At 48.8% G+C, this 24,283-nt stretch overlaps 13 protein-coding genes across 13 annotated transcripts; 6 read left to right on the top strand and 7 right to left on the bottom strand.

Moving 5' to 3' along the window:
* Nucleotides 1-1,212: 1,212 nt before the first annotated feature.
* Nucleotides 1,213-2,347, top strand: P175DRAFT_0431359 (chitin synthase export chaperone; the record flags this gene model as incomplete). Its single annotated transcript, XM_040893481.1, has 3 exons — nucleotides 1,213-1,450; nucleotides 1,530-2,101; nucleotides 2,162-2,347. 3 exons carry the CDS (start codon nucleotides 1,213-1,215, stop codon nucleotides 2,345-2,347), a joined length of 996 nt encoding a protein of 331 aa, XP_040754105.1.
* Nucleotides 2,348-3,818: 1,471 nt separating this feature from the next.
* Nucleotides 3,819-5,353, bottom strand: P175DRAFT_0491144 (uncharacterized protein; the record flags this gene model as incomplete). The annotated part of the gene is made up of 3 exons (XM_040895825.1): nucleotides 3,819-5,007; nucleotides 5,090-5,238; nucleotides 5,312-5,353. 3 exons carry the CDS (start codon nucleotides 5,351-5,353, stop codon nucleotides 3,819-3,821), a joined length of 1,380 nt encoding a protein of 459 aa, XP_040754104.1.
* A 746-nt stretch (nucleotides 5,354-6,099) lies between these two features.
* Nucleotides 6,100-6,993, top strand: P175DRAFT_0499256 (putative quinol monooxygenase). Its single transcript, XM_040896692.1, has 3 exons — nucleotides 6,100-6,302; nucleotides 6,408-6,520; nucleotides 6,614-6,993. Exons 1-3 carry the CDS (start codon nucleotides 6,243-6,245, stop codon nucleotides 6,759-6,761), a joined length of 321 nt encoding a protein of 106 aa, XP_040754103.1. The 5' UTR covers nucleotides 6,100-6,242; the 3' UTR covers nucleotides 6,762-6,993.
* Nucleotides 6,871-8,224, bottom strand: P175DRAFT_0499255 (acyl-CoA thioesterase). The gene is made up of 2 exons (XM_040896691.1): nucleotides 7,837-8,224; nucleotides 6,871-7,766 (listed from the first exon to the last, which is right to left on the bottom strand). The coding sequence occupies exons 1-2, from the start codon at nucleotides 8,083-8,085 to the stop codon at nucleotides 6,918-6,920; spliced, it is 1,098 nt and encodes a 365-aa protein (XP_040754102.1). The 5' UTR covers nucleotides 8,086-8,224; the 3' UTR covers nucleotides 6,871-6,917.
* A 332-nt stretch (nucleotides 8,225-8,556) lies between these two features.
* P175DRAFT_0499252 (mitochondrial 37S ribosomal protein bS6m) lies at nucleotides 8,557-9,346 on the bottom strand. The gene is made up of 3 exons (XM_040896690.1): nucleotides 9,227-9,346; nucleotides 9,131-9,162; nucleotides 8,557-8,996 (listed from the first exon to the last, which is right to left on the bottom strand). Exons 1-3 carry the CDS (start codon nucleotides 9,248-9,250, stop codon nucleotides 8,687-8,689), a joined length of 366 nt encoding a protein of 121 aa, XP_040754101.1. The 5' UTR covers nucleotides 9,251-9,346; the 3' UTR covers nucleotides 8,557-8,686.
* A 187-nt stretch (nucleotides 9,347-9,533) lies between these two features.
* On the top strand, nucleotides 9,534-10,305 carry P175DRAFT_0453534 (glycine decarboxylase subunit H; the record flags this gene model as incomplete). Its single annotated transcript, XM_040894546.1, has 3 exons — nucleotides 9,534-9,678; nucleotides 9,777-9,839; nucleotides 9,908-10,305. 3 exons carry the CDS (start codon nucleotides 9,534-9,536, stop codon nucleotides 10,225-10,227), a joined length of 528 nt encoding a protein of 175 aa, XP_040754100.1. The 3' UTR covers nucleotides 10,228-10,305.
* Nucleotides 10,289-13,314, bottom strand: dscA (ubiquitin-protein ligase dscA). Its single transcript, XM_040895197.1, has one exon. It carries the CDS (start codon nucleotides 13,121-13,123, stop codon nucleotides 10,694-10,696), a length of 2,430 nt encoding a protein of 809 aa, XP_040754099.1. The 5' UTR covers nucleotides 13,124-13,314; the 3' UTR covers nucleotides 10,289-10,693.
* Nucleotides 13,315-13,428: 114 nt separating this feature from the next.
* P175DRAFT_0521821 (cation efflux family protein family) lies at nucleotides 13,429-15,112 on the top strand. The gene is made up of 2 exons (XM_040899223.1): nucleotides 13,429-13,853; nucleotides 13,923-15,112. Exons 1-2 carry the CDS (start codon nucleotides 13,542-13,544, stop codon nucleotides 14,997-14,999), a joined length of 1,389 nt encoding a protein of 462 aa, XP_040754098.1. The 5' UTR covers nucleotides 13,429-13,541; the 3' UTR covers nucleotides 15,000-15,112.
* Nucleotides 15,113-15,544: 432 nt separating this feature from the next.
* On the bottom strand, nucleotides 15,545-16,348 carry P175DRAFT_0499248 (putative NADH-ubiquinone oxidoreductase 14 kDa subunit). Its single transcript, XM_040896689.1, has 2 exons — nucleotides 16,215-16,348; nucleotides 15,545-16,066 (listed from the first exon to the last, which is right to left on the bottom strand). Exons 1-2 carry the CDS (start codon nucleotides 16,246-16,248, stop codon nucleotides 15,819-15,821), a joined length of 282 nt encoding a protein of 93 aa, XP_040754097.1. The 5' UTR covers nucleotides 16,249-16,348; the 3' UTR covers nucleotides 15,545-15,818.
* Nucleotides 16,349-16,542: 194 nt separating this feature from the next.
* On the top strand, nucleotides 16,543-19,131 carry P175DRAFT_0499247 (BOD1/SHG1 domain-containing protein). The gene is made up of 2 exons (XM_040896688.1): nucleotides 16,543-16,838; nucleotides 16,908-19,131. Exons 1-2 carry the CDS (start codon nucleotides 16,623-16,625, stop codon nucleotides 18,990-18,992), a joined length of 2,301 nt encoding a protein of 766 aa, XP_040754096.1. The 5' UTR covers nucleotides 16,543-16,622; the 3' UTR covers nucleotides 18,993-19,131.
* On the bottom strand, nucleotides 19,090-20,589 carry P175DRAFT_0499246 (eukaryotic translation initiation factor 4E). The gene is made up of 3 exons (XM_040896687.1): nucleotides 20,426-20,589; nucleotides 19,773-20,361; nucleotides 19,090-19,693 (listed from the first exon to the last, which is right to left on the bottom strand). Exons 2-3 carry the CDS (start codon nucleotides 20,257-20,259, stop codon nucleotides 19,449-19,451), a joined length of 732 nt encoding a protein of 243 aa, XP_040754095.1. The 5' UTR covers nucleotides 20,260-20,361; nucleotides 20,426-20,589; the 3' UTR covers nucleotides 19,090-19,448.
* Nucleotides 20,590-20,829: 240 nt separating this feature from the next.
* P175DRAFT_0521818 (NOPCHAP1/New4 family protein) lies at nucleotides 20,830-21,881 on the top strand. Its single transcript, XM_040899222.1, has 2 exons — nucleotides 20,830-21,511; nucleotides 21,574-21,881. Exons 1-2 carry the CDS (start codon nucleotides 20,984-20,986, stop codon nucleotides 21,748-21,750), a joined length of 705 nt encoding a protein of 234 aa, XP_040754094.1. The 5' UTR covers nucleotides 20,830-20,983; the 3' UTR covers nucleotides 21,751-21,881.
* A 507-nt stretch (nucleotides 21,882-22,388) lies between these two features.
* On the bottom strand, nucleotides 22,389-24,194 carry P175DRAFT_0507505 (guanosine diphosphatase; the record flags this gene model as incomplete). The annotated part of the gene is made up of 3 exons (XM_040898276.1): nucleotides 22,389-22,446; nucleotides 22,512-23,862; nucleotides 23,924-24,194. The coding sequence occupies 3 exons, from the start codon at nucleotides 24,192-24,194 to the stop codon at nucleotides 22,389-22,391; spliced, it is 1,680 nt and encodes a 559-aa protein (XP_040754093.1).
* Between the last annotated feature and the right edge of the window lie 89 nt (nucleotides 24,195-24,283).

Genomic DNA, 24,283 nt, shown 5'->3' with positions numbered 1-24,283 from the left:
TTATTGTCAGTGTTTATAAAGAGCATGGACCATATAGCAATAAACCATCGTGCACATAACCATCAAAACGTGTGACGTGTCCACTCAAATGGCACCATCCCCAGGAAAGTTTCGGGTAATTGCCGTTCAACTGAACCTAGTAAATGAGAAAGGGGGGGGGGGGGGGGGGGGATAGCAGTGCATCACTCTTGTTTACAGAATCTTGAACAGGAAATTACAACAGTAACATGAGACCTTATATTAAGAAGTCACTATCCTGAAGTATGGATGCATTATGCAGGCTCAAGGATACTGATAAGGTTCATGTCATTAATGTACAGAGTAGTTATACGGAGCGTATGAGGGTGCCTAAGTACCAGGTTTCACCGATACCTAGGGCTAGTCTTGTAGGTATCCGTCAGGCTCGGCGTGTCCCGAGAAAACCTACCAGGCTTCCTGGGCAACGGTTACAACGGTCAATCGGATAAAGGAAAGAAACAGGCAATTCATCTGTGACATTGAAATGGATCGTGCGGAAATAAGGCCCTAGAAGGAAGGGAAAGGATACCACGGATTTATTATTATTGTGCGCCTGAAACGCTAATTCTGAAGAACGGAAGGGGTTTCCGTCCGAGGAAGGAGACACGTGGTCCCCTATCAAGAAGAAATTTGTCTCCAGGAACAGGTGCCGTGGAGTTGTCGATCCGACAAGCGATGCACGATGGTCCCACTGTCTGTCTACGACTCTACAGTACGAAGTACTCCGTACAGAGTTGTATACAGACTAACTCTATGGAGTTAGTGTCGGCCGAATAAACAAAATGCCAAATTCAGTTTAGCGCAACAAAGTTGGAGAGGTTCCTGGGGAGACGCGCTATTCCAAAAATAGCAACGCGTGACTAGTCCTGATCTAGAACTAGCGCATCCCGTGATCCTCGATCCAAACAGCCTCACACTAGGGATTATTTTCCCAGAACCAGCCTCCCCCTCTTCCAGCCATCGCTGAGGCGACCGTTGCCGCCCAAGTTTTTTGTCACAGTTGATGTCCTTTCGTTGACACTAGTGATTACTTTTGCTTTGTTTGCTATCCCTCAAGTCCCTCGTTTTACAATCCCCCCTATCTTAATCGATCCCCGAAAGACCAGATCCGGGGTTGTTTGACACCCTCAACCCCATTTCCATCACATACAAACCAGTCGATCAAATCGAGTTTCGGCTTCGTACTTCTTCAACATGGGGTTTGGGGACTTCGATTCCATCTGCCGAAAGGCAGCGCTGCCCCTTTGTTCCTTAGTTGGCCCTCCGTCCTCGATATCAGGTGCCACTGGAGTTATTCCGAACTGCTATGCCCGGAATATCGAGCTGGCCAATACAATCATTTTTGAAGGCGCTGCATCTTTTGTACATATTATTGCGCTGGGTATGACGATGATCATGATACTGCATATTCGGTCAAAGTTCACCGCCGTTGGTATGGTTTCCATATTACCCCAGATATATACATTTGCCCTTGCGCAATAACCCGCTCATAACACATGGTATTGGTTTAGGCCGAAAGGAAATCATCACCTTCTTCTACATCTTCTTGGCCCTTACTGTATGTTCGTTGGTTATCGATGCTGGGGTTGTTCCCCCAAGAAGTGGTCCTTTCCCATGGTTCGTTGCAGTTCAGAATGGGTTAGCCTCTGCGCTATGTACCAGCTTGCTGGTCAATGGGTTTGTGGGGTTCCAACTCTATGAGGACGGCACTGCTCTATCAGTCTGGCTGCTACGACTCACGTCCGTTGCAATGTTTGCCGTTTCCTTTCTTATCTCCATCCTGACTTTCGAGTCTTGGGGCGGCCTTAGCCCAACAAACACCATTGGCCTGTTTGTGGTCTTATACATCCTCAACGCGATCTGCATCGCCGTATATCTAATTATGCAGCTTCTGCTTGTAATGAACACACTGGAGGACCGCTGGCCACTGGGTCACATTGCCTTTGGCCTGGTGGTTTTCATCTGTGGACAAGTGCTTCTTTATGCCTTTGGTGACACCATCTGTAGTCGTGTTCAACATTACTTGGACGGCCTTTTCTTTGCCACAATCTGCAACCTCTTAGCCGTCATGATGGTTTACAAGGTACGTTTCGGCACTGGTTCCCATTCTCATAGCAGAAATGGTCTAATATCCTTCCTTCAGTTCTGGGACTACATTACAAAGGAGGATTTGGAGTTCTCCGTGGGAATCAAGCCTAATACCTGGGAAGTGAAGGAACTCCTTCCCGAAGAAGACCGTCGAGCAACAGTCTATCAAGATACAAATTCGGAGTATGCCGGGAGCACGTATCATCCTCGGCAGTCGACTTATAATGGCCATAACTATTAATTCTTGCGCCGTTTCCTGCTGGGGCAAAAACAGGGAACCTCGGACGCCTCTAAGCCTCTTGTTTACTTTCTATCTACATATTAACACGTGATTTTGAACTCACCGAAGCGTAATGACTGTGGAACTTTTAGTGATGTGATTTTGCCTTATTTTTTTGGGTTTATATTTAATATATATGGCGCTACTTTATGTTGCGAGGGTGCTTGGCTAGCTGCCCCCTTGCCGCTTTCGGATTGTGATATATCCATATTGCACTAGTTATTCCTTTTTATTAGCGATTCTTCTTGATAGTGTTGATTTTTCCCCCTGTATTCCGAGTTTCATTGTGGAACCAGTTTCCTCCTAGCTTTCCTTCATAAATTTGCACTTGGACAAGGTAACGAGGGGGGGGGGAAACCCCCCTAACGATAAATATGAGCTCAAGAAGGATTTAGGGTCTTCATGGTAAATTATTATTTATAGTCTACTTCTTATCAGATAAACCTAGAAAGTAATCATGTCCAAGGATGATTAGTTAGTTATTCTTTAGTTAACTAGCACTAAGCTCAATACCTATACGTAACATATAGGTGCATTTATCATTATAGTTGTGATATCTAATAATTAAAGAGTTTTAGGCTGTATGTTCCTGTCAAACTCCACATGTGCCTCGCCCCCCTTTTTACTGCGACTGGCTTGCCGCTAATTGTTCTCTTCTTGCCTTGGGATGTTTCCGTAGGTATAGGGATCCCGGGTCCGAAGTGCCAGGCCTAGGGCCTCGTTTCGCCAGGTACGGTTCTCCCCCGTCCCTTGGCCCCCTTTCTACTGCGACTGGCTCGTCGATAATTGTTCTGGGCTTGGCTCCCAAATGAAGCTCAGTCATGCTTTCTATGATTCTGCGAAGTGCGTCAAGTTGAAGGGGAGGAGCTATATTCCAAGAAAAAATGGATTTTTTTGAGAGGCATGTGATTTTAGTATATTGATTTTTTTCTTGGAATGATATTCTGAGAGAAAAAAAAAAACCAAACTCTATCACACCTAATTCTGTAACTCCTCCCCTTCACCTTGACGCACTTCGCAGAATCATAGAAAGCGTGATTATTGAGAGTCAAGGGAAGAAGAGGACAATTATCAGCAAGCCAGTCACGCAGTGAAAATAGGGGCAAGGGACGCGGGAGAACACCCTATTCATCCCTCTGACGCTCTATTCGGTGACGCGATGAAGGCGAAAGAAGGTAATGAAAAAAAAAAGAGAAAGAGGAAACCAGCTCTTTGCCTGCTTAAATATATGCTTAGGATAGAGTCAGTCCATAGTAGAGATAGGGTAATTATAAAAGTCTATAAACTTACCTTTCGACCACCAGAAGCATAAGACATTCGTCTCTGGGAATTATACTTCCAACCCTGTAAAAATGCTGATTTCATTTCTGTCTCCCCTGGTTCCAAAGGCAGCATTTTTAATAATAAAACAAATGCAAAGAAACCAACCCCCTTAGTCCAAAACCACAACATCGTCTTCTAAATCTGTAGACCGACACCCAGGCTGATTCTGGGTTTGGCCCTTTTTGGCCTGTGGCTTGGTAATATCTTCGTCAATTCCAGTCGCTGTTGCGTACCAGCCCTTGTCCACAGACCTGGCCATCGCCGTACAGGAATTATTCATAAGCTCATCGAAACCCGGATTCTCCTTCGGTAGGAACATGCAAGTATGAGCCTTAATCTCATCTGTGGCGCCATCATTCACAGCCCTGATCCACGCAAGTCCTGGGGCCAGCGTGCTTGGCTGTTCTTGGCCTTCCTCTTCAGCAGGAAGAGAGCAGAAAGTACGGTATTTCGACCGGATAATTTTGGAACTGAACGACATTCGGTCTTCCTCGTGAGTATTGCTGGTACTATTGTCCACCCTTGGTGGCACATTCTGGCCCAAACATGTATAAAAGTTCATGCATCTGATTCCTCGGTCCATTTCCACCTGGGCCAACCGTGACAGTCGCTGACGAAGTTCTGCAGGACGTGCTAGACATCCGACAAATGCAAGATGTGATGAGACCCACCCCCAACCGTCAGTCAAGCGTTGGCGTTGGGAATACATTGCCGCCGCACCGCCCGCAGCTACTGCACCTGCGGCGCCGGCGAACATGGCATACCGTCCCCATCGTTGCCAGGACGGTGTCGCTGCAGCGTCATCATCCGACGCAGGTGGAAGCGCCTTCTTAAGCTCTTTCTGAGGAGGTGCGTCTTTGTTCGACGAAGCAGAACTGCTACTTGCCCCGAACCCGAACAAGCCGGCTACTTCAGAGATCGCACTGTACGTAGATGTGACATTTTTGTACTGCTCCTCAGCACCGTACGACACTACTCCTGGAGCGATGCCGAGATAAGGGGTGTCAAATGCAAACACGCCTTGTATATGAGGAAACATAAAAGAACTCGGTTCTAGGAAACTTGAACTGCCTGTATTCACTGAGGTTTCCGTAGGACTTATATCAGACTGACTTTGTGCTGTATATGATGATGATGATGCCCCTGCAATTGGCTGCTCAGAGGCTAGTAGTAAGAGCGTTTCTGCTGCAACGATCCCACCCATCGAGTGGCCAACGAGAAAGACATGTACAGAAGGGTCAACAGTAGGAGAGGGTGTGCGGTTCGAAACCTCCAGGTCGATAACCCTATTCTGTAGCCTATATACAACGTATTAGCGCTTCGGGATCTCATGATTCAACTCCAGAATCCAGAAAAAAAAAAAAAAAAGCCGCCACATACCATTCCCGGAACGCACTCACACATTCTTGCAAACTCCCACGAGTCTCATACTTGGGGTATACAGCGGTAGCAATACTTACGGCAGGGAGTGCGCGGCTAAGGAGCATCCGCATGTGCTCTGGGAAGTTGCCAAATGTATCGTCGCCGCCCTGTGTGTTGAAAGCATTAGCCACGGGTAGATAAGTAACGAGACGTGCGGGAGGTCAGTTGAAGAGAATGTACCTTGAAGCCGTGAATGAATACCAGTAGTAGAGTCTTCTTCATTTTCAGAGATATGTCTATGGTTGAGCTGTCTTTCTGGAATATTGATGCCCACTTGGTTGTCGTGCCTGGCACCTCCACTTTGGGATGGGTTACGTCATCTGCTGTCAACACGTGATGGCCAACTATATATTGATGGATGTCAAATTGATGCCGAAATAGATTCAATTTAGTATCAAACTAATGGAAAAGTAAAGGAATGGGTTGCTTAAGATACACGAAGTTGTAGAACAAATTGACGAAATAAATACTGTGGCCTACGGGTCGCTAAGCGTTTTCATGGTGATGGTGGGAGTGAATGTGATGGCATCCCGTATACCTAAGGCAGGCTTCCAGAAGGTCCCAACGCCCCAACATATATTTCTGTCGACATACGAGAGCTCCATGATATATATAACTGCAGAAAAAGCTGCTATGATCTCGTCACTATACTTGGCAATTTTAATTCATCAAGTACAAATCCTGCGATAATAAACAATGTTGCTAGTTTGACTACCTATGGCCTATAACTATACCAGGTAGGCTGAAGCCTCCGCAGATAAATGCATCATTCCGGAGAACGGAACCACTAGTTTGAGTATATAAAATTAGCCATAATTTAAAGAGAAAAAGAATATTGATGATTTTCATATGAACTCAGAACTAGAATAATAATATACGCCTCACACTGGTGGACAAGATTATGTGATCCATTCCAGTGCGGCTATACCTCTGCTGCTGCTGCTGCTCCTCCTCTACTACTGATCATCCTCGGCATCTCGCCGCCTCCACCTTGGAGACCCGAGAATCTCTAGCTATTCTCAGATACAATTTTCTTCGATTCTGTATCTGTCTTCACGTCAATTTACTCGGATTATCAGGAATTGGGAAATAGTGAGACGACTCAGCCAACATGCCAGGAGAAATCTATAACGTTGTCAAGCTCGTCCCGAAGCCGGGCAAATTCAACGAAGTAAGCACTCTCACAGGTTATATGCATTTCGTAATAGATAAATTTACTTGATAGGCATACTTTCTCTTTGGATATACTGGGAACTAACGAATAGAATATATATAGGTTGTTGAAGCATTCAAAGTCCTCTCCAAGTTCATCGAGGAGCACGAACCGAAGACTCAGATCTACTTCGCCCTTCAGCCCCAGGGAAGTGAGGAACTTGTTCTTGTTGAGAAGTGAGTTGCTTCTGTTCTTCCCATCGGATATAAATTGATCGTCTAAGGGAAATTCCAATTGAAAGAGAGAGAAAAACAAACTAACTGTCCTAGGTACACTGATGCGGACAACCTGAAAGCTCACGCCTCTACCGCGGCTTTCAAGCAGTTCGGAAGGGCAATCGGGCCTCTTCTCGCGCAAAAGCCGGATATTAGGAGGGCTTCGTTCTTAGCCGGTGTTGAGGGGAGGTCGAAGCTTTAGAAGCCTTGCTAGCTGGGCTTTCCTTGGTACCGTCTCTTGATACTCGTCCTTTAGTGGACATTTTTAGGTAGAAAGAAGATGCAAGAGTTAGATATAGTATTATAATCCGTGGTGTCTGTCTATGGTCTAGATATCTATTAGTTGTTGCCTTGGTCTTTATAGCTTCCCTTCATTAAGACCATTCAGCCGAAGCATGCTGTCCTGGTAGCTCGTCGCTATCAGTTTACCATCCGGACTCCACAACCAACTCTCATGAATCGCTCTGTTCTCTCCTGACCGCGGGGTCCATCCCTCCTGAATAAACCACTTCTTGGATGGCTCTTCCCCTTGTTTATCCGATGTTGCCCCCCAATCAACCATTCGTAATGCCTCCCCATGTTGATGGAACACAACCGTGAGCGTCAAGCTCGCCATCGAACTCCAAGTCGTAATACCCAGAGCCCGCGGAATAAGCAGCAACGAATTCTTGTCGCTGGAGTACATATGTGCACAGGCATACAGGTTATCAAACTCTCCCGATTCCTCTCGTCCCCGAAGTCCGTCCCGGTTCAGACCCTCGCCAAACCCGCCCGGAGACCCCTTTAGCGAATAAAGGGTCAACTGGCGATACTTTTCCGGGCTCTGTTTGACTTCGAGAGTAGTATTGTAGTGCTTCATATCCACCTTTCGGACGTCTAGCCCCGGAAACTCTTTTTCCTTGAATGCGCCCGATGCAACCTGGCTAATCCACCAATCTGCATCGACACTTGGACTAATCTGGTGCTCCTCGGGCCTTTCCCCCGCCAGGATAGACTTGAAGCGCTCCTGTGCGGGGACTGCCTGGTGGCTGAATGTCTCCTGCTTCTCGTCCCGCTTAAAGCAGCAGATACAGGAAAAGCAAATCTGCCCATCTTGTCGGGCATCTACCGCGCGGGTACAGTACATAGCGCCGTCACGGAGATGTCGCACCCTGTAGATGTAGGGGATGTCGGTCCGGCCCGGTAGAATGAATGTGCCCGTCATATCCTAGAATCCGGATTAGCGTTGTATATATAACCCATGCATGTTAGGGGTAATGCAGGTGTAGAGTGTTTACATGTACCACAAAGCCCTTTGCTACGGTTTTGGAGGCTGCATAGGCTGATTGGGCATATACATGGCCGCCGAATGCCCGGGTGCCTGGACCTGGGGCGTATGAAGGGGTAATAGACTCGAATCGGTCCACCTTTTCCGGCTCATCGGGATTTATGATGGATGTTTGTGTACCCAGAGGCTTCAGGGCCATCAACTCCACAAAGGAAATGGGTGACTTCTTTAGAATCCCCTGGGTTGAGGGTTCAACCATGATAAGTATCGCTGGGGGTGTGCGGGGAGGTGAGCTGAACGGCGCCTAATATTCAAAAGCTGCAGTGTGCAGTCTTGTTAGTCCGTTGTGTCGTAGAATCTGTCTTGGTTGAGTTATCTATCTGCCTCTGTTATTATATCTGTTCTTTCGGTGCTTTGACACGAAAGAGGGACGATGAACCTCGGCTTCCTTGGCTTAACTTGATCTTGATTGTCACTAATTTGATTGGTCAAAGCACTCGAATATATATGGCCGTGTTCACCGGTATGGCCGAAGTCTCTATAACTCACTTAAACTCAAGTTAGAATATCGCAATTTGTATGGGCTTTGCTTCTCGTAAGTTGATATAGTCATTTTCCCATCGGAATGCATATATAGTCACACGGTAATGGCAGGCACCACAGAGTCTTCGAGAAAGAAAAAAAAAAAAAAAAGGGAATAGTAATAACAAATAAGAAAACAAATATACGCCAGTCATGCTGATAATACTGTACAGAGTGATATCTCCTATCCGAACCTGAACACAATTGAAACCCCCAAGTCCCAGACCAGTAGGCTTTCGTGACTTCCAACTCCTCCAATGACCCGGTCGAAGTCTTTCTTAGATCGAGTCTGAAAGGTTGCGAGTGTTGTTCCATTTGATGTGTCCATCGACATCTTTAACCTCCTCCAGTTTGTCACCTAGTTTCACCACCGAGAAGCGAATCATCCGAGGGTCGAGGCCTAGGGTTCGGCGGACGGCCATCTGGACGGGCCCGGAGGCATCGAAGCGCATGATAAAGTGATGTCCATCGGTATACCGGGCTTGATGCTTTGTAGTAGGCTTGGGAAGACGGAAGACGCCCCAATTTGTGTATCCACGGATTACGCCGCCGGACCGCAGGACTTGGATGCCAGCATTACGGGCGATTCTGTTTCACGGTCAATTCCATCCAACAACCATTCTTTTGCGCATTGAGAATTGCAGTTCATATTGGATCCGTATAGACTTGAGCAGAAAACAGGGTAATCAGGCGATATTAGCTAGGAGCAAAGGGGTACTCACTCTCGAACCTCGTGCAAGCTGCCCGGACGGACCTAATGAAAAATCAGCAACCAGGATCCAAAACCAGGCTCAACTCATCCCAAACCACCAACATACAATGGCAATCAATTCGTACAGCATGATGGCTACAGGTAAAGAAGAAGGAAAAAAGGTGTAGAGTGGGGTTCAGTCTCTAGTGTGTCGGGTCGGAGAAGAGTTGAATGAGCAACAAAAGCCACAGGAGTGAAGATTTTCCCGAACATGACGCGCTTATCAGTTAGTCTTGGCAATTTATCTACTTCTCGCTCCGACATCATCCATTCTCAACTTCTCTTTCCCTTTCTTCCCACTTCACTCCCCGTCCAATTTCTTCATTGCTTTCAAGTTTTCTTCCCCTAGTTTCCCCCCTAGAACTCCTCTCACCATGTCTGCCGTCGCCAGAGCCATTCGCCCCTTCGCCACCCGCACCCTCTCCCAGAAGCTCCCTCTGAGCTCTGGCCTCCGCAGGGTTTCGCCCGCCACGAGTTTCCCGCGGGGAAGCATCCGAAGCTTTTCGCAGAGCACATTCTGTAAGATCGCACCCAGAATACAGCCCGAAAAAGGCCATGGGGGATGGTCGCCTACCTTTATTCAAATCGTATACTAACCGTGACCTCCAATGGTTCAGTCCAAGAGAAGAGGTATACCGAGTCCCATGAGTGGATCGAGCTCTCCGCCGACGGCAAGACTGGTGCGTTTGCTACACCGAGCCCAAGGAGAATCGCAATTAACGATTGCTAACTCGCTCCCCTTGAATAGCCAAGATCGGAATCACAGAGTACGCTGCTCACTCCCTCGGTGACGTTGTATACGTTGAGCTCCCCGCCGCCGACCTTGAGGTCAGCGCTGGTGAGCCCGTTGGCGCCGTGGAGTCCGTCAAGTCGGCTTCCGATGTCCTCTCCCCTGTCTCCGGAAAGGTTATCCAGGGTAACGCCGTCCTTGAGGACAAGGCCAAGTTCATCAACGAGAGCCCCGAGGGAGAGGCCTGGATCGCTGAGATCGAGGTCAGCGACCCAGCTGAGCTGGACGGCCTGCTAGATGCCGCCGCCTACAAGGATACCATTGACGAGGACCATTGATTGATTCACCGGAGTATGAGCTGAATGAGTCTAGTTTAAAACTAACGGGAGAGCGATTCTGCTTTTTTTTTTTTTTTTACTTCTTGTGTTCTTGTGCTGTTTCATGTTTTCTGGTTGGAAAATCCTAGATGATTGTGTTGTCCATTTGGGGGAGTAAATATATATATTTTTTTTCGTTTAGACTTGCGTTCAGCCCTCATCGGCTGCGTGCCTTTTATAAGTTCAACAACAAAGGCGACTGATTACTATTTTATAAGTTGTACTCCATGCCATTTGACACTACGTAGACGCTCCTTAGCATCATGAGCTTGATATATATATATATATATATGTGTGTGTGTGTGTCATTTAGCACCTAGGTAGTGTACATGTTGGTCATAAAAAGAAACGAGATGATCCTATTCCGTAAACACCAATCTATGCGCCTAAATCCCATGGAAAGACAAAAAAAAAAAAAAAAAAACCGTTATACTGGCGGAATAGATTCGCGGCAGATAGGGCATTGTAGCCGAAGTCGCATCCAGCTCTCAAGGCAGGTGCTATGGAAAATATGCCGGCAAGGAGTAATCATATATGTACGACGAGTGAAGAGGGTCGCTGCCCCGTCTGCAACACTACTACCGCCAGCGGCTCCAGGGGCTGCGAGAACAGGTACATCGATGTCCTGCATACAGATTGCGCAGTCAAAAATCGCCCTCTTGCGATCCTTCTGGCGTTGGCGATCGTCGTCTTTTGCATCGCTTGAGAAGTCTCGTCCGTCAGCCCTGAGCGCTCCAATCGGTAGGACACCGCCGGATTCAAGATCAAGACCAGAGTCGGCAGCATGTCGGAGAATTGGATGATAGTCATAGGCAGGCGGTGCCCACCCTCGGGGAACAAAGAAGCGTGGCCCCAGAATATCCTGGCTTGCTAGGATCCACACTTGAACCCAGACCCAGCCGGCAAGTGAAAGTGCGGTGGTTAGATCGGAACGAATAAATAACACATTCCCACGGATAGTGAGGAAGTATAAGAATGGGAGTAGGCGGAGGAAGCTTTGGCCTGCTACAAAATCCCATCGCAGGGCTTTGCGACAATTGCGTATGACATTGCGATAGATCTGAGGGACCCAGAATGACAAATATACGAAAGTCAAGGTTCGCGCATACAACGTTCCTAGTCGATTAGGCCAAAGATATGCCCATATAGACACGATAAGCATCACGAACAAGATAAAATAGAAACGTGCGTACATAGCGCCAATATCAAAACGAGCCTCTCGCACAGTCCGCGTGGTGGAACGGTTTGGAGTAGTTTCCTCCTCCTCCTCCTCCTCCTCCACAGGAGGGTCTTGATCAGGCGTCAGGATAATTGGGGTCGCACCGGAGTCGCTGATTCGAGCTGTTGTGGCTGGAAGAGGTAGCTCGCCTGGCCGGGTGGTTGTTGTGGGAGTGGACCGGCGAGTCTGATCTCTCCGCTCTGGAGCCTGGACCGCCCAAATTTCAATCATAAATTGCATCCCAATGCAGCTGACAGAGATGAAAGTGAGAAATGATGCAGTTGCCATGATTAGGAATGAAACCGCTGGATAGAGTTGCATGAGAATAAAAACGAGCACAAAGGAATCCCCGAAAGACATCATAACGATCGTATAGAAACTGATCCGGCTGCGCGTGGATGGAGTCGAAGCATCTTTAATTTGTCGCAAAAGTAATGTAATCTGCCCGGCAAACATAGCAGATAGGAAGAAGATGATGCGAGTGGAATATTTGCGGAGTTCTTCCAGCTTAGGCCCGGAAACGTAAAGTCCTTCTGCCGGAGGGTACTCGGGAGCTCCCTTTGTTTCCAGGACATATCCACAGTCTGGTGAAAAAACTACCGCTGACATGACCATTGGTGGAGGGGAAGGTATTGGCGCCCCCATGGGGTATCTCAGTTCCTGCTCTATCCGATCAATAACCGCATTGTCCGCAAGATAGTTCCGAATAGTAACTGGATGCTGCTGGAGGTAGACAATATGTTCGCATCTAGGAGCAGGAAATTCCACCTGCTCTGTCCCTACAACTGAAGACCAAGGGAAAAGTGTCGGAGGCCGAGATTGCTTCTCCGATAAGGTATCGGACAAAGATTTCAAAAGAAGTTGGTGCGAGAGGTCAAACGACTCCGTAGACAGCGTCAGATGAGGCAAAGTAAATACGCCGCCAAACTTTTCGCTCGTCGTGGTGAGAATGGTGCCGCCCGTCTCGGGGAAATGAATACCATATAGAGAAATATACCACGTAATGCCCCAGAAATCACCAGGTTCTACGGCCAAAGTTGCTCTGATCTCTCGAACATGGCCTTGAGGTAGCTTTAGCTCTTCTCCACCTCCCTCACGTAGATCCAAGTAAAATGTTCCACTATTACCGGTTATATTATCGCTGGATGCCGGCGTGGAATACTCATTTTCGAGGACGACAGCAGTCGAGTTAAGGTTAGGGTGAGCTGTGTCCAACTTGCGGCGCACCCAGTCTCCCCGTAGTTTACCTGTCGAGTTGCGGTAAACAGGAAGAAGAAGCTGGGAGAGGTTAAATGAGGGAGATGACGCTTCGTTGTCTTCGAGCGCCCTCGGTAGCGCCAACCCCGCATCTGAGATAATTGACCGTAGCTGGTACTGAGCTCTATCCTGTACATCTGCAAGGAGACCCCAGTGATAACTATCATTCTTCCGGGCCCCCAAGAATGGGAGCCATTTATCAGCTCGTGGGTCAAAGTCCCCATATCTGGACTCGTTTAACAAGCGGAGCGCATATCTTTCCCTTTCAAGCTCAAGCTGATGTTCGCGATCCTGGTATATTAGTGGAGAGTGAGACTGCGAGCTAAGAAGAAGATAAAAAACGAGCAAGAACCAGAAGACAAAGGAACCGCGATGATCCATGGATGCTACAGAGACGCCAGCGCCCGATGGATGTCGCCTCAAATCAAACAACCTCTTGAATAGTCGATGGGTATCGCATTGCCAGACAAAGTAGATGAAGAAATAGAATCACTCTTTAAAACCAGAAGAATAAAAAAAAAACAACTGATGGTGAGGTAAGAAGAGAGAGAAGGATGAAATATTGATTGACGAGACGAGTCGATGATGCGATGAGTGAGTCGAGGCCTAAGGCCGCGTCTCTCCGATGGCTCCCTCCCCGCCTCCTGATCCCGATAGAAAACCTCACCACATTCATATTCCGACATCCCTTCGGTGAAACGAGGTTGTCATTCCCCCATCTCCTCCCTGTGAATCGGACGGGTGTAACACTGCTCCATTTGCACAATCGCACCGATCTTCCATCCCCCGACTCGGTGCAATGGCGTCAAACCTTCCTCTCCCTGTGCCTCCACGAACTCCCACGCCGCCTCCCGACGATCCTCCCAGCGTCTCTGGTCACTTATCCCATCATTTTGATCGCAATTCCTTGTCGCCTATGGTAGATTCCTTTCCATTGCAGCGGGGCCCAGTAGATCCAGAAGACCGCAATCGGTTGAGTCCTACCAGAGCGTCTTTCAATACCAGTAACTCCACGGACATAGTACAACAAAATGGCCAGAATGATGATGTTTCCCCCGGGCCATTTAATTTCCAAACAACAACTATGGCCAAAAGCCCGGTCGTGAAATCTGTAAGTTTTTTTCACCGTCAAATACACCGCTTGATGGATTCGGGCTAACGGTTGTAAAATTGATCCTAGAACATCGGCCAGCGACGTGGTCACAAGTACAAGCACAGTAGTATTTCACACCAGATCTTCCTCGAACCTCCCCCAAGGGCGCCTCTAGCTCTACCTAACTCGTTACCTATACCGACATTGAAAGAATGTCGAGCTAGCATGTCTGTGGACCAGAAAAGGCGGCTCTGGTGGAGTGTATGCCACATGTTTGTAGCCGCATATACGTTGTGGAGCGCGCACGGCTCTCTGGCTATGACGGCTCTATCGCATTTGATATTGTTCGACTCACTCGGAGCTTTGCTTTGCGTTGCCGTCGATGTGTTGGGGAATTTCGAGGTTTGGAAGAGGTCCAGCATTCGACATCCTTTTGGGCTGGAACGCGCAGAGGTCCTGGCCGGCTTCGCTATGTGCGTTTTGCTTTTGTTCATGGGAATGGACCTCATTTCCCATAATCTTCAGCACTTTCTTGAGTCTTCTGGTCATGAGCCACACCACGCGCATGTCCATGAACGCGTGTCCCCTGGAAGTGTAGACTTCACCGCCCTCCTGGCGATATCATCGACGCTGGTTTCTGCAATTGGCTTGAGGAACCATGGGCGCATCGGCAAGGCAATGCGATTTGGTTACATTGATTCCTTGCCCTCAGTTCTTAGTAACCCATCTCATTTCCTCACTCTCTCCTGTTCTACTCTGCTCTTGTTGCTCCCATTGGTTTCGATTCGTTTATATACCTGGCTTGATGTCATGTTATCCAGCACGATCGCAATCTCCATGTGTGTAATCGGGGTGCGATTAGTGAAGACCCTAGGTTCCATGCTCCTCATGTCCTATTCAGACCAAGGTGTCTCCGATGTTGTCCGAGATATTGAAGCCGATCCATGTGTGTTTGGCGTCGACGATGCTAGATTTTGGCAGGTACACTACGGCTTATGTATGGCAAACTTGAAGCTTCGTGTTTCAGGCTCGGAAGAAAACCTCGCGCGACTCCGCGAACGAATCTCTAGCTTGATCCGGAATCGACTAGGGGGAGGATATGGAGGAGCCGGTGGTGGTCAGAAGTGGGAAATTTCTCTGCAGTTTACGATAGAGAGAACTTGAGCTGGATTTCGTTCGTCTCTAATATAATACCATACTTGTACATTATGAACCGCAAGCAACCATTACGTGTGTGGCATACATGCCATTTCAATGGAACTATCTTTCTAAAAACTCCCCTTAACTACTTCTTCGTGGGCTCTTTACGGGCTTTCCAGGACAAAGCATCATACCGGGCAGGTCTAGCGGCATGCGTGGTATGGCGCGGATTATAGATATCTTCTACATTCAATTTATAAAGGGTTTATCGATTCAATATCTAGACCTTAGCATCCTTCTCATGGCGAGAAACGCCCCTAAACTGGACTCTCTATGGCAGACAATGGATGCAGATAGTAATCCAACCCCAATCCATTACTTTTATAGCTACACGGCAACATCCGGCAACAGAGATGCAATATGGCAGATCTACTCAAAAGATAAGAAAGTCGAATCTCCAACCCCAGCAGAGGCATTCCTTTGTGTGTGGTGCTTATTTCCCGGAAAATACGCCTGTATAGATATCTGGTTATGACCACCAAAGATGATTTCGAGGTTGCATATTTCCTTCGGATTCTATAGTACTTGTGGGAATTCGACCCGTCCTGTTGTTATTACATCGACTTGGAAATTGAGGAGAATTCTCCCTGAGGCAGCAATTATCTACTCTTACAAACCGGGAGCCTTTGTCGAGTATTAACCATTTTGCATTTTTGGTACAAGTATGGCGGGGGGTTCATTCTCCGTCTAGCCTGGTAAGAAGAATATGCCGTTCAACCCTCCACCTGCGACTCTGAAGACAGATAAAAGTTGATAAAAAAGACAAACAGCAATGTACAAATCTCACGATGTCGCAGCCAATGTTCCAGCCTCTTCCACCTTGCTCAATGTTCCCTCGTCTCGTCTGCGGCGCTTCTCCAGGACATCTTTCCGGCGCTGTGCGAGGATCTTAAGTTGTCGGTCTTCAACGCCCTGGAGCCAGTATCCGAAGCTGCCGCCAACACCGGCGAAGAGGGGGTACACCCAAAGGGATTCCTTAGCGAGGATAGGACGCATTTCGATGCCGAGTTGCCAGAGTCGGACGGCGATGCCTATACACAAGGAATGGGGTCAGCATACAAGAAATTTGGAGGAAATAACAGGTGAGCAAAAACAGCCCATTCAAGCCGTATCGTCGATTGACAATTGCTCCCAGGCCATAAACCAAAAAAAAAAAAAAAAACCAACCGCCGCACGTACCGAAGCCGCCCCAGAAGAGCACTTTGTGAACCATTTTTGAGGATGAGATCGCGGATTGCGCGGATAATGCGGGAATGAAAGGTATCCGGGACGGTTGCAATCAGGAACAAGCAGTCACTTCGCGATGAGGGATCGAACCAGCGACGTAATGGAGCTTGTTCTGGCACAAAGTCACAGTTAGTTCTGATCGGGATGAGGTTGTGCTCCCACAAGTCCGGTCGAATCACGGGGTGGTAGTTCCCAATCTGCTCCGGAGGAATGGTTTCCCCGATATCCCGCCGCCCGCAGCGCGCCAGGAACTTTGGATGTCGCGCGACTTGTCGTGATCTGCTGGCTGTCATTTTTTTTTACTTGTCGCCCACTGACCTCGGGATCCGGGGTGTTTATCTTGCTAACCCGGTTCTCATAATGGACAGTTTGGAAAAACCGCAAGACCCCAAGGATAATGGCGTGAAGCGGCCGTCGTTGGATGTCGAGAGTTTGCAGCGGAAGAAGTTCAAGACGGAGGAGCTTCCTTTGACTGCTGGACAACACGGTGCTATTGAGAACCTCCTTCACAGTTTTAAGAAAAAGGGAGGATTTGATAGTATTCGGAAGAAAATTTGGTCCGAATTTCAAGATGGAGTAAGATCATTTTTAACAATTTTTGCTCTATTTTTTTGGGGGCGGCCGCTAACTAACTACACACGATAGGAAGGGAAAGTTGAATTCACAAAACTAATAGTTGACCTTGCCGATTCCGAGATTGAGCGCGAACCCCAGCTTCTCTCCCGTGAGCAGGGTAAGGCTGCGACCTTGATTGAGGGCGCTGTGGACCGTAGCGATGTCTACAAGACTGTGGAGAGAGCTTTGGATGCGCTGGCCGCAAATCAGCTCGCATCTATACTAGAGTCCATCAGAGAGATTCGCCGCCAAGATGTTGGGGGGAAAGCGGCCGCCCAGGAGGAACAGGCGGGGAATAAAACAGACGAGGAGTACGCCATTTTTGTGAAGGCCAAACGAGATGAACGTGAGAAGGTGTGGCAGGAGGAACAACGGAAACAGAAAGAACTCGACGAAGAAGACGCCCGTCGAAAAGCCGAAGAGGATCGCAAAAAACGTGAGATTCAGCGCCAGAAGGATGAAGAAGAGAGGGCTAGAAGGAGGGAGCGTGAGGAGCAACGGCGCGCAGAGCAGCGGTTATTGGATGAACAAAGAGAAAAGGAGCGCCAGGAGCGATACGAGCGGCGGAGACGAGAAGAGCGCGAAAGATATCGAGATTGGGGTTATCGTGACCGAGATCGCAGTCGGTCTAGAGACAGAGACCTGGAAAGAGATCGCGACAGGGATAGGGATCGAGACTATCGCTACCGGGACCGCTCCCCAGGCTATCGCTCTGATCGTGGCTTGTCACCCCGTCATCGTGAATCAAGAAGAGATAAATCCCCCCCTTCAAAAGAACCTACACCGCCACCTGCTCCTGCCCCCGTGGACGAAAAGGCTTTGGAAGAGACTGCGCTACAACTCCTCTTAAAGGAAGGCGAGGAGCTGGCAGCCAAAGCCCGACAGAAGCCTGAGTTCGACTTCGAAGAAGCCGAGGCAATAGAGAACGGACTCAAACCGCCGACTACTCGACCTAAGGGCGTTTCTGAGTCCAAGCACTCAAACACCCCCACCAAATCCGGAAGCCCTTCCGGTGAGCCAGATCGCAACCGGCGACACGGATCAACGATGACCGATGACCGGAATCGACGACGTGATGACAGTCGCAGCCGTTCAAGGAGGCGCGGGTCTCGATATGACGATAATCGGAATGGCCGTTCGCGCGAGGTATCTGACCGGACGCGTGATCGAGATCCGGATGACAGACTTGCAATTCGGGACTTCCGGGAGGATCGATATGGTGATCGGAGTTATCGACCAAGCCGTCGTAGCAGGAGCAGATCTGCCACTCGGGCATATGATAGGGATAGAGACCGAGATCGTGACCGAGATCGTGACCGTGACCGTGACAGAGATAGAGATAGGGACAGGGACAGGGATCGAAGGTCAGACCGTGAGAGAGATCGTGCTCGAGATGAACGTGATAAAGACCACGAGTATCGCCGGGACCGCAGCCGAGATCGCGGTGACTACCGTCGACGAGGTAGCCACTACTCTCGATCTCGTTCACGTCCTCGCTCACCCAACCGGGATCGAGACCGTGATAGGGAACGAGACAAGGCTCGCCCTAGAGAGCGGGAAAGGTCAAGGGACCGGGACCGAGACCGAGAGGGAGACAAGGAAAAGGAGAAGGAAAAAGATAAAGATAATGGAAAGGAAAAAGAAAAGGAAAAGGAAAGAGAGAGAGAGAAGGATAGGGAGCGGGACAGGGAGAGAGATCGAGACAGACCCTCGGAGAAAGAACGGGATAAGGATCGAGAGAGAGAACGGGACAGAGATAGAGAGAGGGATAGAGAACGGGACCGTGTCCGAGAACGAAGAGTCTCTGCGTCACCCCGCCGAAGGTCTCGCTCTCGTCGTCGTTCCCGCTCCCGACGACGCTCTCCCAGTCTCCTCGATATCGACCGTTACGTGCCGCCAACCAGTCATCGCAGCCGGTCTCCTCGCCGACGCGTGCGCTCCCCTGAACACCCTGATGAACGGTCCCGGGCGTTTGTAGAGATTGATCGATACATACCTGGCGGTGATCGAGAGCGGGATAGAGAAAGAGAGCGAGACCCGAAGGCGCAGAGTTGGCGACCAGGCGATGCGGAAGAGAAGCCATTGCCTAGGGAGAAGGCAGTTCAGTCGTCGTGATTTGGATAATGCATGCCCGCTTCTCCCATGTACCCCTACTACCACTATTACTACTATCATATACATTACCCAGGTACCTACCCAGTTAAGACACAGCGTCGAAGTTAATATAATCAATGGTCATGAAATCATCCCTCCATGACGATTTGCTCGCTAGACAGCCTGTCAGTTATAGACTACACTCAATCCTTCCTAAACCTAGCCCTCCAGGAAAGATTTCCCCGGCAATAACTTATCTGATTGATCCCTTTGATGCTGCCTCCTCCCTCACAAGTGTCACTCACAAGTAGTCGAGAGGGGAGAGAGAGAGCCTATCTATGGTCGACATCACTTATATTTTTAGATGGACGAATGATTATTCTCCGTGCATTTCCTCTAAATCATGCCCAGCACGTGTATTCATTGGAAATAAGCCTCTACTCCAGCGGATAAGTAGTGATTAATCTCGCAACACTGTCATATCACTTCGAAGCTCCCCGACGTTCCAACTGCTTCCTTGTATCCTTCATTTTCATCATGTCGTTTATAGAAATACGAATTAGGGCCGGGATCAGTAGGGCGCAAGGCCGGAGACAATCTGTCGATGATAGTCTGCTCTAGGAGCTTGATAGAGCGTTCATTCGAACCAAGTTTATTCCACACAGATATCAGATGCGTATTAAACCGGACAGAGGTGGAAACCCCGAGGACATGATCGTGTTCTATGTGAGTATTAGGGAGGGGGGAGGGGTGACGATCAAAAAGGTATCAGGCGAGACAGAGAGGATCGATCAATCGTACCTTTTTCCAGAACAGCCTGGAACTCATTCGCCATGCAGAGAATGGCAATTTCGTGGAAGAAAGCTTGGGCTTTTCTTTTGGGAACACGGAATCTCCAGCATCCTCCGCTTCGATTCTCGGGGTCTTCCCACACAGGCCGGACTCCCTTGCGGAAGATATGCACCGTGTCGCGCTGCGGAATCTTCTCCCATGGATAATTGTTATAGACGCGATAGAAGGTAGCGATGTCCGCGACGTCCTCATAGAGCAGGTACAGTCTGTCCTCGTAGTTCGAGTTCTCGGAGTGCTTGTCGTACCAGAAAGTCCAGTGGTATTGGAAGGGAAGGGGACGGAGCTTCCCCAGTATATTCTGGTGCAGCGACTTCCTCCTTGCTGTGATGGGCTGGTTGTTGTTGTTGTTGTTGTTGTTGTTGTTGTTGTCTACGGCATCGGTTGGGTCGTCGGGGGAGGATGCTTTATCGTTGACTCGGAGCTGGGGCGCATTCATTCTGGATGGTTCTTGGCTCTTGTGCTAGAGGTCACGGTTGAAGGTATCCCCAGGTAGTGAAGGGAATCTCAAACAGTCATTCCAGGTCTCTGATCTTTCTATCTAGTTTCTCGGTTAGTAGGCATAGGATAGGGTGGTTGGAGTATATAAGATTGGATAGACCTGCCAGTCGGGTTGAAAGGGACATCCAGCGTCAAAGTAGCGACTGAGTGCACTGCAAGAAGTAGCCAGACTATGCTGATGCGTAGTTGAGAATCGTAGGTAAACGAATGTCGTCGAGTCGAAATCCCCGTGTTTGGAGATGATGACATGCCCCGCCAGAAATCCAAGGAGAAAAAGGACAGCGTAAATTGAACTGGACGGGATTCTTCTTATAGATACGTATATATGTACATAAGCAATTTTAATTCACTAACTATTACCAGCAGACACCAAACGAAACCCCAATCAAAGTGGAGGAATCAAGTGCGATGCCACCGTTGGTGATATAACCTGCAGAAAACCATGAACGTACGGTTGGTTGGTTTGAGATCCCATCGTCCTATCGGATGATCCAATAAATCTTCAAACATTGGTCGGTTTTCCGAAGGAGGGGGGATTTTTCTTCAGCCAAAGTTCATTTCACCTGCATATCCAATAAATTGAGGCTGTCTCCCCACCTCGTTGCCGCGCAAAAAAACATCGGCGGTAGTTTCAACCCATCCCCATCATTGGCAGCGCAAGAATGGACGAGTTAACACAGAAGCGCCCACAACCCGACGGGCTCCAATCTCCTGCTCTGGACTCGATGTCTCCTTCTAAGCGATCCCCCAGCGATACGTCCAAGCATTTCACCACCGTTGCCGGCCGGCGCGAAATTTCACTTCCCACGAGAACCGCCTGGAAAGCGGCCAACTCCATCTCCATCTCCGTATCCGATGACGATGACGATGATTACACCTCCTCATCTGGCTCTTCATTATCCTCCTCCTCCGATGACGATGAAAGCGACAATGGGGGAGAAGACAGCCAGCGCGCGAAAAGCATTGGGGATGGAGATTCAGAGCAGATGGCTGCACTCCCTGCGCGGCGAAAACCGAACATTCGAAAAATGGCCAAACAGCCTACCCTCCTCTCTAAACTGTCCGCTTTCCTGCCCCAGATGAAAAGCGCAAATGAACATTTACAGCAAGAGATAGCAGCCGGGCGCGAGAAGGATATAAGGCTGGATAATGAGGATGAGGAACACCACGAGGGTCAATACATTGAAATGGTTCGTATCCCAATCTGGCCGCTGGCAGCTAGCATAACAGTCGCTCATGAAACATCCTATAGAACCTAGGGCTAGGCGTGTTGGAAGAGAAACGTTCCGACGACGAGCACCCCCCGAGCGACCAAGAGCTGGAAGATGCCAATTCGTCTCAAGAAACGAACCTTTTGGATCGACTGATGGGGAAGACGACCGATTCCTCAGACAAAGACAAGCCCTCCATTCAGGAGATGACCGGTTGATCTTCATTTGCATATAAATCTTGGATCTCAACTTGCATATAAATGGCGTTACTTCAGGCATATTAGGTTGTCAGGCTTCTTAGGTCTATGATAAAAGTTGTTGTTTTTTTTTTTTTTTTTTTTTTTTTTTTGGCCAATTTATATGTTATAATATATCACGTTGGAATATTACCGATAATGGCTCTAATTATGGGTATTAATGATAGTTTTGGAATGCTAGAATACATCTTGATCCGTTAGACATCTCTCAAGTGTATCAATGCAATTTAAATGAGTACAGAAACCTCTGACAGACATCTTTCTTTCTCTTTTTTTGGGGCAGGGTGGTTTGACAGACAGATCACTGTCTTGCATCTGCAGGTGCTTGGTCTTCTCACCAGATTCGAACCTATATATCTACACGAGTTAGCTACTAAATAGTGGAAAAGCCGGTCGCTGAGACAGTTGACAGTACCCAATGCTGCTCAGAAAGAGGTCTATTGACAGTGTCCGGTCCGTTGCGGATAATACTTTGTATTTTGTATTTTAAAGTCCCTGCGGTCTATAATGTTGACATGAAAGAAGGAAGTTGTATACAACTGTGCAGTAATTAAAAAAAGTGATAATCCAAGTCATTACCATATCGCCATTGCCATCATCTATGAAATTTCCTTGACTCGGCAGGTCCAGCCCGATTCCTGGCTCAAGAGGGGCAAACTAGAAGCAATTCGTTAGTTATGAGAACCTGAATGGGATTAAATTTATATGAGCATTATTCTCACCTTGCACCGAGACACCATCCCAGCTCGTTGTTCTTAATCTTCTTGGCAATCTTGACTTCACGCGACAAGGGCATTTCGTAGCCGGTATGCAGGAGACCAAGCATGAAATTCAGGTCCAAGCACCACTCAGGGCGGTCGCGCAACTGGGGCAAAGCATCTTCAACGCCCTCGAAGATCGTCCATTCCGGTTCGCCGCCGCAGACCGTAGCTGTGAGATCATGAAGCTCGTTAAGGGTAAACGAATCCGGCATGCCCAGGGGCTTGGTGCGGTCGAAGAAGTAGGAGAAGATGTACACATCCTCCCTAGCAAATGTCTTCTCCAAAGACGGTTGATGGACGCCGTTGAAAGAGCATGGTGCCAACGCACACTCGGCACCTTTATTGAGGATCTTCTCGGTTAGACCACGGCACTGAACAGCGGCGGACACGGCTCCTTCGTGCGGGCCAACCATCTTGACCACAACCTCTGGGCCCAGGGGATGCTCGGCCGGGTATGTAAGCTTCACTTCACGCTCCATTCCGGGCCCGATGCAGGGATTGGAGATGGGCATCTTAACCCAAGCTAGATCCTTGGGGTTCATCGCTAGCTTCGCATCCACGATAGCCTTATGCACCGCCGTACGTGCAGCCATGAGGCCGTATCCAAGATGGGAGTGCTGATATAACTCAAAGTGGCGTCCACCAAACTGAAGGTCGTACTTGTGATCACCTTCAGCCAAGCGTTCCGGCATGCCGCCTGATGGGCTTTTCTCGAAGGTAGGCTGGAAGACAATCTGGGTTGAACCACCACCGAGATCGAACACTGCAGCCGTAGGAGTCTCATCAGGTCCACCAATCTTTCCAAGAAGGTAGTTGGTTGTAATCCAGGCATAAACACCCTCATCAGAGCCATTCATAATCTCAACACCATTCTTCTCTCGCGAGACAACGGGGAAAGGATACACGGTCTCCAGGCGGGTTCTCACTGCTTCCAAAATCTTTTGACTCATCTCGGCTCCAAGCATGCGCAGGCCAGCGGTGGCCTTTACGGCAACTGGAGAGCAAGACTTGTATTCATCGGGAACAGTCCTCATAGCCACAGCCATAAGAGGGTCCAGACTCTTAGCTGCACCCTCAGCATCGTCCTTATAGGAGCTAAGCCCCGAACCACCTTGTCGCTTCTCGGTTTGTTCGAACTCCTCGTGCTCCAGTTCGGGGGTGGGTCCGCAGTTATTGAACCGGTAGACGTGGATGCGAGAGCCTTGGCTACCAGCATCAATCATAAGAGCATACTGAATTAAAGGCTTGGAGGGATCGTGTGGCTTCGAGCATTTTTCAGTGAGAGGAGCCGCGCCGTTGGAAGCAGGATGATCTGGGAGAGGTGAGTTAGTTGCCTACAGGGATAGTGGGAACGTTGGTGTGTGGCTTACTGCCTCCAAAACTGGTCGCTGGCCGTCTTGAGGGCGAAATCCAAAGCAGCATCAGCAACAAGGCAGCCACAATGGCCCCCGTTTTTATGTATCGCGACCTCTGACTCTGAGCCATGATAACAGCTGGCGGTTTATCTAACAATCCGTTTGGCAAGTTCAAAGGAGCGCTCGCGGATACAGAGGCCCGCGAAAGAGAACGTCTGTTCGGTCTTGGACCCGGGTGTGAAAAGGCTGGTATAGACTGGAGATGTCGATTGTCAACTCCAGTCGACATATGAGCAAGAAAAAGAGCGAAAGGGTTGTAGCCACGTCCCGGACGATGATCTTTAGATGCGCCCGAGCTAAAAGAAAGCAAGTCTAGCG

Source organism: Aspergillus ochraceoroseus (genome assembly GCF_002846915.1).
Source record: "Aspergillus ochraceoroseus IBT 24754 chromosome Unknown P175scaffold_2, whole genome shotgun sequence".
NCBI lineage: Eukaryota > Fungi > Ascomycota > Eurotiomycetes > Eurotiales > Aspergillaceae > Aspergillus > Aspergillus ochraceoroseus.
The sequence above is the reverse complement of the archived record's forward strand: the minus strand, read 5'-3'. Positions and strand labels throughout refer to the sequence as shown.

Coding starts and splice junctions, on each gene's coding strand:
- P175DRAFT_0499256 (XM_040896692.1), top strand. CDS start 6,243: ATGCCAGGAGAAATCTATAACGTTGTCAAGCTCGTCCCGAAGCCGGGC. Junction 6,303..6,407: donor AGCCGGGCAAATTCAACGAA/GTAAGCACTCTC, acceptor GAATATATATAG/GTTGTTGAAGCATTCAAAGT. Junction 6,521..6,613: donor GAACTTGTTCTTGTTGAGAA/GTGAGTTGCTTC, acceptor TAACTGTCCTAG/GTACACTGATGCGGACAACC.
- P175DRAFT_0499255 (XM_040896691.1), bottom strand. CDS start 8,085: ATGGTTGAACCCTCAACCCAGGGGATTCTAAAGAAGTCACCCATTTCC. Junction 7,767..7,836: donor CAAAGGGCTTTGTGGTACAT/GTAAACACTCTA, acceptor TCCGGATTCTAG/GATATGACGGGCACATTCAT.
- P175DRAFT_0499252 (XM_040896690.1), bottom strand. CDS start 9,250: ATGCTGTACGAATTGATTGCCATT. Junction 9,163..9,226: donor TGTACGAATTGATTGCCATT/GTATGTTGGTGG, acceptor ATTTTTCATTAG/GTCCGTCCGGGCAGCTTGCA. Junction 8,997..9,130: donor AGCTTGCACGAGGTTCGAGA/GTGAGTACCCCT, acceptor ACCGTGAAACAG/AATCGCCCGTAATGCTGGCA.
- dscA (XM_040895197.1), bottom strand. CDS start 13,123: ATGGATCATCGCGGTTCCTTTGTCTTCTGGTTCTTGCTCGTTTTTTAT.
- P175DRAFT_0521821 (XM_040899223.1), top strand. CDS start 13,542: ATGGCGTCAAACCTTCCTCTCCCTGTGCCTCCACGAACTCCCACGCCG. Junction 13,854..13,922: donor AAAGCCCGGTCGTGAAATCT/GTAAGTTTTTTT, acceptor AATTGATCCTAG/AACATCGGCCAGCGACGTGG.
- P175DRAFT_0499248 (XM_040896689.1), bottom strand. CDS start 16,248: ATGGTTCACAAAGTGCTCTTCTGGGGCGGCTTCG. Junction 16,067..16,214: donor GCTCTTCTGGGGCGGCTTCG/GTACGTGCGGCG, acceptor CCTTGTGTATAG/GCATCGCCGTCCGACTCTGG.
- P175DRAFT_0499247 (XM_040896688.1), top strand. CDS start 16,623: ATGGACAGTTTGGAAAAACCGCAAGACCCCAAGGATAATGGCGTGAAG. Junction 16,839..16,907: donor GGTCCGAATTTCAAGATGGA/GTAAGATCATTT, acceptor TACACACGATAG/GAAGGGAAAGTTGAATTCAC.
- P175DRAFT_0499246 (XM_040896687.1), bottom strand. CDS start 20,259: ATGAATGCGCCCCAGCTCCGAGTCAACGATAAAGCATCCTCCCCCGAC. Junction 19,694..19,772: donor CCAGGCTGTTCTGGAAAAAG/GTACGATTGATC, acceptor ATACTCACATAG/AACACGATCATGTCCTCGGG.
- P175DRAFT_0521818 (XM_040899222.1), top strand. CDS start 20,984: ATGGACGAGTTAACACAGAAGCGCCCACAACCCGACGGGCTCCAATCT. Junction 21,512..21,573: donor AGGGTCAATACATTGAAATG/GTTCGTATCCCA, acceptor AACATCCTATAG/AACCTAGGGCTAGGCGTGTT.